Source organism: Triticum aestivum, chromosome 6B (genome assembly GCF_018294505.1).
Source record: "Triticum aestivum cultivar Chinese Spring chromosome 6B, IWGSC CS RefSeq v2.1, whole genome shotgun sequence".
In the NCBI taxonomy this organism is placed as follows: Eukaryota; Viridiplantae; Streptophyta; class Magnoliopsida; order Poales; family Poaceae; genus Triticum; species Triticum aestivum.
Window position 1 is genome coordinate 680980300 of NC_057810.1, and position 10706 is coordinate 680991005.

General features: G+C 45.2%; 1 protein-coding gene and 1 long non-coding RNA gene across 20 annotated transcripts; one reads left to right on the plus strand and one right to left on the minus strand.

Moving 5' to 3' along the window:
* Positions 1–191: 191 nt before the first annotated feature.
* On the plus strand, positions 192–3326 carry LOC123134826 (uncharacterized). Its single transcript, XM_044553992.1, has 3 exons — positions 192–550; positions 2261–2784; positions 2884–3326. The coding sequence occupies exons 2-3, from the start codon at positions 2271–2273 to the stop codon at positions 3054–3056; spliced, it is 687 nt and encodes a 228-aa protein (XP_044409927.1). The 5' UTR covers positions 192–550; positions 2261–2270; the 3' UTR covers positions 3057–3326.
* A 793-nt stretch (positions 3327–4119) lies between these two features.
* On the minus strand, positions 4120–9998 carry LOC123139191 (uncharacterized). 19 transcript variants are annotated; one of them, XR_006469491.1, is made up of 11 exons: positions 9570–9995; positions 9113–9230; positions 8801–9003; positions 8600–8693; positions 8323–8531; positions 8054–8131; positions 7545–7667; positions 6688–7380; positions 6291–6596; positions 6029–6193; positions 4120–5490 (listed from the first exon to the last, which is right to left on the minus strand). It is a non-coding gene; the product is annotated as an uncharacterized lncRNA (long non-coding RNA). The 19 variants fall into 19 exon arrangements; XR_006469496.1 differs by having other exon boundaries at positions 4120–4648; positions 5383–5490; positions 6029–6596; positions 9570–9994; XR_006469488.1 differs by adding an exon at positions 9399–9478 and having other exon boundaries at positions 6029–6596; positions 9570–9994.
* Positions 9999–10706: the final 708 nt, after the last annotated feature.

Sequence of the window (10706 nt, forward strand, 5' to 3'; positions counted from 1 at the left end):
CTGCACTGTTTGTACATAAGTTATCGCGATTGCGGTGCGTATATTACCGTGCTATTTGCACAACGGTTGTCGGAGTATGTTTTTCAACAACTTTTTCCCCGGGGTGAAATAGCTACCATGATGTTAGTACGTGAGACATTGTGCGTAAAATAATATGCTATTACACAAAAAGTTACTAAGGATATGTTTTTTAAAAACTTGTTTACCGGGTCAAAAAGTTATCACGGTGTTTGGTACCAGCTTATGTTTTTCAACAACATTTTCTCGGGCCAAAAGTAATTGTGGTATTTATACATGAGTTACCAGTCCTATTATGAGTATATAACATTTTATTTACATAGAAGTTACTGAAGGTATGTTTTTCAGTAACTTTTTCCCCAGGTAAAATATTACAATGGTACTTGTAAGCATGACAGCATGACAAACAAAATTGGTGGGAGGCGATTGTGCGGGAGAATTAAACGGAAAATTGAGATCGTGAACTGGTATGGGTTTGTGTTGGCAAAATAAAATCAGTGGGAGGTGGGCGTGGAAAATCAGAGGACGTTTGGTAATGGTTTTGATTCACCACGCTTTTTTTATGTGTTTTTAGTACTATTAAACTTTATTTTATTATTTTTGCTAAACATTGTTCAGTCTTTTTTAACTGTATTTTGTTTAGTCTAATCGGCTGCTAGATTTAGCCTTCATCATGAGGTTGTGAGTTCAGCTACTATCGTTAGCATTTTTTTCCGCACAAAACTAGGAAAAATAATAGGAAAGGTAGTGTGAAAAAAATAGCAGATAAAATAGGGCCAAGTGGAAAATAATATGTGCATGAGAGGCAGGAGAAAAAAAGGACAGGGAGAGAGAAGCGAAGCGGATCGAACAACCAGCGAGTCATTCGATAATAAAATGAAAAATGTGTGATTCCCCGGGGGAATTTCACATTATCGAATGCTTAATCCCCTAAACAAAATTTTTAACCCTCAAACATAACTAGAAGATCTTACCCGCAAAAAAAAAACATAAGTTAAAGATCTGCTAGACATGTCCTTAGTTATCTCCAACGCCGGTCGTCAAATGACCCGCAACCGTCCGGATAGTGCGGTCCAGACGTGTTTTGCCACGGTCCTACATCGATCTGTTTGGCGATCGGGGCCTACTTTTTCCGCAAACTGAAAACAAAGTGGAAAGGACTTCACGGGCGTCCGGACCGCTACCATGTCCATCTCTAGCAACAATGACCCATCCAAAAACCCATTCCTCGTCATCGTGCTTTTCCGCTTGAAGCCAGCTGCCCGGCTCCAGAGCGTAAGCGCTGCATTCATGCCGGTCTAGAGCGGATGCGATCTCTCACTCGAGCTGACATTGAAGCGGCGTGTCAGCCAATAGAATGTCGTCCGCTGCACGCCTGCTGCACACGCCTCCTCGCCCCATTGAAACATCTTTCATCTTCCCGCCTACTTCATTAAATTCGCGTGCGTCATCTACTCCGGCCACATGTCGCAAGCCGGCTAGCATTAAACACAACGTCGGTTGGCTCCTCACATCCGCCCGCTATTTAAACGAGGTCGGACGCCTGTAAGAACCACACCACACCTCCGCTCTCCATCTCCTCCTTGCTCCACACTTTCCATGGCATTCATCGAGTAGGAAGAGGAGTTCTCCGGCATTAAAGCCGGGTGGCTGGCCCGCTGAGCCCGCCGGATACGCTCCACGCAACTCGCTAGTCCACCTCCTTCGTCGCTCCAGACCGTCACCACCATGGGCGAGGCTCCAGGCCGGCGCGCGAAGGAGCAACTCGCTGCTCCAAGCCGGCATGCGGTTCAGCAACTCGCCGCTCCAAGCCAGTGCGCGGAGGAGCGGCAAGTTGCTCTAGGCCGGCACGCGGAGGAGCACGACGAGATGAACATCGTGACGAACGTGGACTTGCCCTCTGAGCGGAAGCGAAGGCCACGGTGACCGTCTCCCCTGCCTAAAAAACCAACTCCGTGCTTCACAGAAGCGGAGGCTATCTTCCCCTTCCGTTGAAGCATATCTGTCTGGGGCTCACGGCAGCCCGATGAGCGGCCCCGTCAAACATAGGGAAGACATGTCGTGGGATTGGGGCTCCGCTGCGGCCGGCAATAGACTGGGTTAGAATAGTCTAGCCTAGTTCGATATAAATTATAGTTGAAATATGTCTGAATGTAAATATTTTCGTTCAGTTTATATAAAAATAATCCGGTTTGCATGAAATTCTTCTGGATAATTGAAACGCGGTTTGAAATGTATGCAGATAGTTTTGAATGATCGGCTTCCAACTCAGTCTCCGCGGACAGGTCCGTCGGTCCATTGTCCGGTTTGCGGGGGACCTTAGGGATGCTATAGCCCGCAAGGGTGAAACTGGAAGCAACTTAGTACAGCTAACCGTGCATCGCAGGGGCAGGACAAACATCATGCAGACTTCGAGGTCAACACGCGCATGCAAGACTAGCAGAGCCAAGACCCATTTTCCCCGGCTGGCTGAGATTTTAAATATGCCGCAACCGGGCAACGATCAGCTCACACGTCACGCGGAGTCTCGAGGAGCAGCTCTCCTACTGTCACACTGGCTACTAGTACTACTCAGAACTGTACGCTATTACCGGTGTAGTTCAGTGCTCTCTGCTCAGCCTACGTACACAGCTCGATCGATGATGTACCGGAGGATAACCGCCCGGCTGCTCGTCGTCGCCGCCGTCGTCCTCCTGTCCCTGCTGCTGGCCTCCTGCGCGGCCGTCCCGCGTGGCCTTGGCCTGCCGCCGCCGCGTCCTCCTCCGGGTACGTACGTGTATACCCACCGAAGTTTCCTTTGGACGTTCCAAATGCTAGCTCTTGTTCTTGTTGTGTGCATGAATGGGTGCGTCCATGTGATGGCAGTGCTGCTCCTAGGCGGCGGCCGGAGCCCGGCGCGCGAGGGGATGGAGCTGGATCTGGGAACGCCCGCGAGGCGGCTGGGGCAGCAAACGTCGACGAATGTGCCTCCCTCGCCGAAGCCCCACGGCAACTCGGGGTCGGCGGGGCCCGACACGCCGCCGTCGAGCAACGAGTAGGGCGACGAGGCTCCGTGGCGCGAGCACGCGACGGTGGCCGTGGGGTAGGTACGATGTATGGTAGTGCTCCATGTACAACGGACAGCTAGCTGCATGCCATGTTCGAGAACACTTTCGCCGGTGTACAAGTCAATAAGCTCGTTTCGAAAAGAAAAAAAATGTCAATAAGTTGCGTGCTCCGCACCTCATTGGTCTTTCCGTGTGTACAACGACACTTTCACTAGTGCATAATAATTCAGTGACCCGCAAAAGATATATCCGGTGAGCACGTTTCGCACAAAGTCAATATATGTTGCTTCTTTCATTTGCGACGCGTCTGATCATGCTTTCGTAATAACAGTGACGACGTGCCTCAAGTATACAAATACTACGAAATCACTAGTAAAACGCCCGTGCGTTGCCACGGGCTTTTGAAAAAATTTAAGACGCTACTCATGAAGCTAAAATAATCAAGAACAATGCCTAACTCACATCTTTTTCTTGACAATCAGCTAACACACATCATACTATCGAAGCCTTCCCCACCTTCGGCCATCAGTTGGCCATTCACAAGAGGGCGGCGGGCGCGGGCGCTAAACTTGGTCATCTACGGCGTTGCGGCAGCCAAGATCGAGTTGGACGTGAGGGTGTAAGGAGGGAAACAAGCACATTGCAACGGGCAGTCGTGCCACGGCCTTTACCTTTTGCCGGGCAACAGCCAGAGGCCACCACGCTCCTCGGCTCTCCCTCCTCTCTTCCATACCTGGCAACAAGATGAGAGAGATAGAGAGGAGGCAACCAAGATGTTTTTCTATATGGCGACCAAGATGCTTTTGTTTACTCATGCCACGGATTCCTTACAGCCCCACCTTCGAGCGAAAAAATATCTCTTCTTTCCAAATTTATCTTCTTTTGCTGCTTTCATTATTCTCGTCAAACAAGAATTGCCTTGCTATATAACCTCGCAAACTAATATCATACACTTTTATGGATCCACTAATATGAGTTCATCATTATTTCGTTACTAAAAAGGATGGAACTCTAAAATGTTAAACAACATGCTACACCAAATAATGTGAACTGATTGTATAATCAAACAATTTAATTCAAAATTATAAGATCTTAGGCATTTAATTACAAAACCAATGTGTTTGTGTTTTCTCTTATGTTTGATCACTTTTGCAACCAAGTTCTTCTTGATATATGTACACCAATTTTAAAGCAAATGTAGAGTAGCAGAAACAACCATTTATCCCTTTTTCCTTCTAGAAATCCAGTAATAGACTAATGATATAGACTGCTCTGTTTCCTTTAGATGTAGGGTCCTCCTTGATTATGATGTAGGGTCTCGTCGGGCCATCGAAGCCCCTCCGTCGTCACTCCCTCCCCCATAACTACATCCTCCTCCTTGAGTCACCGCGCCAACCCCATCCCGCGTCAGTCTGAGCGCCCGGCAGTTCCCGAGCGTTACTCACCCGGCCTCATGATGCGCGACTCCGTCACCAGCATGCCCTTGCACCACCTCATGCATGCCTCCTTCACCGACCAACAGCGGCCACGGACGAGGTCAACAGACACTAAGCCCTTGACCACTGTTGCGTGCGGTGCTCTCCCTGCAACAGTGTATCAATTTTCAAAATGGTGTATCAATTAGCTCTGGTGTTCTACTTATGGCTGAAAAAAATTGTCTTCGACTTTTTTATTTTGACCCAATTGAAATTCAGTGGATGCAATGAAAAAGGAAATTGAATTAGATTACTTCACTATATCATACTACTAATCTATTCTAAGTAGATTCAAAGATAATATAATAGAAAGACTCTAAAGTATCAAATTCTTCGAAAACACACATAAGAGAAACTTAGATAACTGTGAACTCCAAATGCCTGAACAACGAATCAAAATTATAGAATGTGCACAAGCATGAGCACAAAAACACAATTTATGGAGCCCAGAAGGTTTCATGGAGCAAAAATATTCTATTCTACATAATGATCTTTGCTCCTTGGGACTCATTTATACGGGTTTTTGCTTTGCTCTGACCTAGCATGCTGACCAGTCCCCCATATTTTTGTTTTAGCACAAAAAACATATTCATGGATAATATGAAACAAAATGTATATGAAAATTAGTCACCATGTACTGGACAGCAAACACAAAAGTACATGGATGGTATTAATATTACCTTGTATTAAAAGAAAGACTACAACATGATATATAAAATGACCAAGCAGTAGAACTGATGGCCAAACTTCTCAAAATTCTAGTAAGAAAATTTTGGGCAATCATAAAAAAATAAACAAGGCAGTAGCTAGTCCTTTGCAATGCTTGATTGTATACATGATACCTTGCCCTCTTACAATATTATTCTTATCTGAATTCACAAAGACGCTATCCTCTGTAGTCCCCAGCTCTGAGGTAAACCATGTATTCTTCTCATCGTGTGCTGTCAATCCTGCAAAAGATACATATAAATCTCTCTTTTACGGTGTGTGTGTGTGGTGTGGACCTGATATTTAAAGGTAACAAATTAGCCTTGTTCAAAAGAGTATTGTTCTCTTGTCAAGTTCCTTTGCATGTACCTACTATGGATAAGTTCATGCCATCAGACATGAAAATGTTAAAGAATCCGCAATAGTACCATCTGTTCACATACTAAACTTTTCTACTAAATGTGAAATATATAAAGATCCATCCAAACGAAATAGTATGCACTTGTTATGGATCAATAGAAGTTAGAAGCAGCAACGCCGCTGACATTACGGATCACCAGAAGCAAACCATGCACAAACAGAGAGAAGAAGAAAACCCATAATTTGAGAAAAAAAACTATATGTTGAGGCCAGCCAAGATGTATACTGCAAAAAGGGTCCAACAGTTAAGTGATATTTCCAAATAGTGCCAATTCTAATATCTATATATAAAAAGCCTGTAACAAAAAACTATATCAATGGATTTAAGATGGAGGAGGTATTTTAGATGGTTGGCCTCACCGGAAATAGAGGCGCCGGCTTGTGCTTGACACGGATATGACAGTAAGATCAAGATCTAGCTATAGCTTCAGCTCCATAGATTACATCATACTATTTGACATAGCAAGATCAAAATACCAACATCCATCAGTTCAGCCTGTGAGGTTGGTACTCGTGCCATGGTGTCTAGGAAAATATGGGCATCCAGGTCAGCTGAGCACATGGTCGAGTGTAGTGGACAAACCGCTGTCAGCCCGATCATGACCTAAGATACGGTGTGGACCTGCTGGAGGGAAGCCCAAGTGCAACTTGGATGATGGCGTACTTGGAGCCGGCGCCGGCTCTCCCGTCCCTGCGGCAGCGCACGACCTGCTCCTCGGCCATGCATAGCCTCCTCCTCCATGACCTTCGCTTCCCTTCCAAGCGGTTGCCAGCGCAGCCGTTGCTCGCCTCCGGATGGTGTGTACAGCCACCGCTGCACGAACGTTGTGGCCCTGCCGTTCTCTAGACAGGCCTCTAGATCAGCCACAATAATTCACCTAGATTTGGACCACAGGTGTGCTACTGCCGCCTCCTCAAGCGCATTGACCTGGCACCGATGAAGCAAGCGTGCGTCGAGGAGAAACAATCATCAATTCATGTCATGGAGTACAACATTGCATAGTGCGAAAAAAAATCACCTTCTTCTATCCGTCTCCTCAATCCAAGCTCGGCACCATGACTAATAGCACATCCAGCTCACAGCCTGCCAAAACTTTCACAAAAAACAAACAACAAAAATAATTAATTGTAGCAAATCACTATGGAGATATGTTAAAATAAACCCAAAGTAACAATGGAAGAACAAATACACATCACTTGTCATTGTATATTTGTGATGATACATGCCATGTCACCCTTGCTAGATGCTTGCTAGAAAAGTCACTTTCAGAATTGGTTTATTATGAACATCTCCTTAAAAAAAACTCCTTATGAAAGGTGCTAGGACACATATCTTACATATCCCTCATTTGCATGGTCTTCCTCTACTCCTCCCTAGTTGAATCCATGTCTTCTCAATATTTTGAGATCAAAACTACTTTATACCATCAGTTCAAATATCAATTAGACGTATGCAAATTCGCTGTTTTGATGGAAACATAAATTAAGCAATAATAATTAGCCAAATACTCGTGTACACTGTCATGATTAAAGGAAACAAAATGCAATTCATTCACCAGAGTTCGTCAACTTACACAAAAAAGAGCATCATGCCTTGTCAAAGTACAACCTTGTGGAGCAAAGATCATATGCTTGTGGTCAAATCGGACACCAATTTATCCTTTTTGGACAGAAGACGTACCTGCATCTCCTGTGAACCTTATCATCACAATCTGGAATGTTGAGGAACCGGTTCATTAAGTTTGCAACCAAACTATAGAAAATCCGTTCATGATCTTAGGAAGGACTTGATTTCCTATTTGACTATTAAACTGGCAAGCTAATGATGTATGCAATCAAAAGAAAAATCAGGCTCTTCTAGGATGAAGGCATGTACCTTTAGCAATGGCAAAATATAAAGATCTATGGAGGGGAGGAGGAGCCACCAATAGATCTGCACATGAAGAAGTAGAAGGAGGAGCCACCACCAGATGTGCACAGGGAGGACCCGAGTAGGTTGCTGGCAACATACTTCTTTAATATAGGAAATTAAGAATAATAATAGCACCAAATTTAGAACTAAAACCACGACGAGTAAATCGGAACGGAGGGAGTAGTTAGCTAACTGAAAATAGATTGCTAGATGGACCCTTACTTCTACAAACCATGCATGTAAGATGTAACCAAAACAAGAAACAATTCGAGCGAACTGAAGATAGATTGCTAGATCGGTTAAACGATGAACACAACTGCCATAAATCACATCAGAGCATGTAACATACTATGAGAAATCATTCATAGATTGGCTGCTGGTACTTCATTCAGGCATCACAAGAACCAAGAGTCAAATCACGGGCGTTGGTAAGGTTCAAAGCTTCAGACTAATCTAAAATATCAGCTCCATACCTTTTGTGAATGTGTGATGCGTGCCTTAGGACTTCCTGCTGTCTTGTAGGTATGCCCTTGGTTAGAAAGTTCTTGTTTCTGTCAGAGAGGTAGAACTGTCATCTGCATCATCTACTTAAAGGGCAACCTGGTGCCTGCATCATCTACTTACTCCACGAAAATTGATTAAACGGTCTACCACATCATATGCTAAAGAATGAAATCGCAGAGACTAATAAGAAGAGGGACAAACACTGCAATTTGGGACCCCAGATAAATGGCGGGTTTACCTTGTGGGGGCAGTATGACGCCTGTAGCTGATCTCTGAAGGTTGATCCCTCATAGTGGGACTCAGATCCTGCTGTCCCACAGTATGGAAACAAACCCTTAAAGGATCCGAGTCCATACTTCCTCAACTTCCTCAACTTTGCAGAATCACATGTTCGAAGCAGTATTCAGTCACACGTCTGGTTACAATCGAACAATTGGACTGCAATGCCTGCAGATTTTCACTTGATGAGATTCTGTTTTCTAAGATTAAATACAAGCAAGAAAACAGACATTCACCTCCAATTACATCGATCGGGCTTTGCCTTGGTCTTCAAATTTAAAATGCAGAACTGTAATATGTATGTATGTTGTTGGTATGGTTCTTCCTATTCTGGAAATTGAACATACATGAGGAATCTGCAGACTTTATATTTCAGCTTGCATTCTCTTTTTACATGAAGAAAAATGAAGTAAATACTTGTAAGCAATAAGTGTTACCTTGGATTCCTACTCGTAGATCTGGGCGTACTTCGTGTAGCTAGCAATTTGAATGCATGAGATTATGTGATTGTGCCAGCGAGCCTGTCAACCAGAATGCAGAAGTCTGGGTCGTGAAAATGCATTGTTGATTAGTTGTGTACTTACTGCTGGAGCTAAAATGGTCGTAGTTCTTGTGCCTTAACTCATCACATGCAGTCCTCCTGCATAGTTTGAAAAAAGAAATAATTCACAAATCAATATTAAGGAAGACAGATAATGGTAAGATAAGAAAAGCTAGCTAGCCAACGGCAGAAGGACTCTTTCGGTTACCTGGCTTGTAATAATCATCATCCAGTCGCTCCCAAAATTATTCAGTACAGGGCCAAAATCACAATCGTCAGTCTCATGCAAATCTTTAATCTCCCATGCCGTTGGATACACATCAGGCCTAAAAAAATTATGCAAAAAAATAATCAAGTATGAGATGTAAGATTCAGAGTACAGTCTTTAGAAAGATAAGTTTTCTTTCACAACAAAAGCCATCTAAACCAAGTCTGATGCCCACTAAAAACCATCTAAAGAGGCAATGTAATTGACCAATGGATTGTTATCTTACTTCATTCATGGAGTCCACAAGTGGGATCAGATGAGAAACTGAAGGTGGTGTTCCACTCTCTATCCGTGCAAGAATGCAATCTTGCATTCAATACATTAATTACTCAGTAAAAAAAGCTTATTGGTGCTTGCCGAACGGTTTGAGGCATCAGATATGGGAAGGAGATCTCACCAGATGAGGAGGTCCTGCCGAAGGAGGGGATCCCACGGGTCTCCGCGCCTTGATCCGCCAGAAGGAGCCGCCATTGCCGCTGATGGATCAGGACGTCGGTGACAAGGCGGCGGTAGCGCGCTCACCGTGTGTCGGAGCGGACAGATCGCGCGCGATGGGGAAGGTGCTGGCGCGCGGAGGGCCCTGGCTCGAGGAGATCCAGGTGATGCTGCCGGCGCTTGAGATCGAGGAGATCGAGGAGATCCGGAGTTCGGCGGCGGCGGGATTCAAACCGCCCTGCCTTGCAGAGGCGGCGGCGGCGTCGTGTCCCCCTCGGACGGCGGCGGTGGCGTCGTGTCCCCCTCGGACGGCGGCGTCGGGGGTCGATGGGATCGATGGGAGGGGGCAACGAAGGATGGGGTCCATGGGGTTTTTTTTTGCTGGTCATTTGTTTTTTTTGGTTGCGTGGGATGGGATGCGGTGGGTGAAGAGACGGAAAAAAAACAGCGAAAGTGGCGGGACGAAATAAAACCAGCGAAAAAAAACCGGAAGACTATTCACCAACTGCTATATTAGGAGTAGAGATTAGGAGTAGAGATTTTCATGAATTATACTCTTTAATACATAAATGTCGTGAATCAACCTGCGATTGAATGGATAGGAGGATAGTGATATCCCAGCCAATCATGGTTTAAATTCTACACTTAACACCGGTGTTTACATTTTTCTGAAATTATTTCGTCTTCGGCGATGTACCTTAAGTGTAAGCAGACGCTCTACGGGCCTTCCAGCGATGTGATACATAATGTTATTTACACATCACAACTCACAAGGGTGAAACTGGAAGCAATCGGTGGTGTCCTTCATGGCGGCGTCTCAGAGTTGATGGATCGTATATTTGCCGATCCTTCAGATCGGCGGCGTTAGGGTTCATGGATGGTATCGGCGAGGCGGCGACGGCGACTCCATCAGGTGTGTCTCTCCTTCTGCTCTATCCCCGTTGTTGCGGCATTGTCTCCGACGTCATGATGGAGCAGGGAGGTTTTGTCATCCAGAAGTACGTGCAGACGGTTGTCTACGCAAGTGACGACTGGAAAATGGTGCATCTTGTGCCGAGTTTGTGGTTGGAGGCTGACAGTTCTGGTTTCCTCCTCCGAC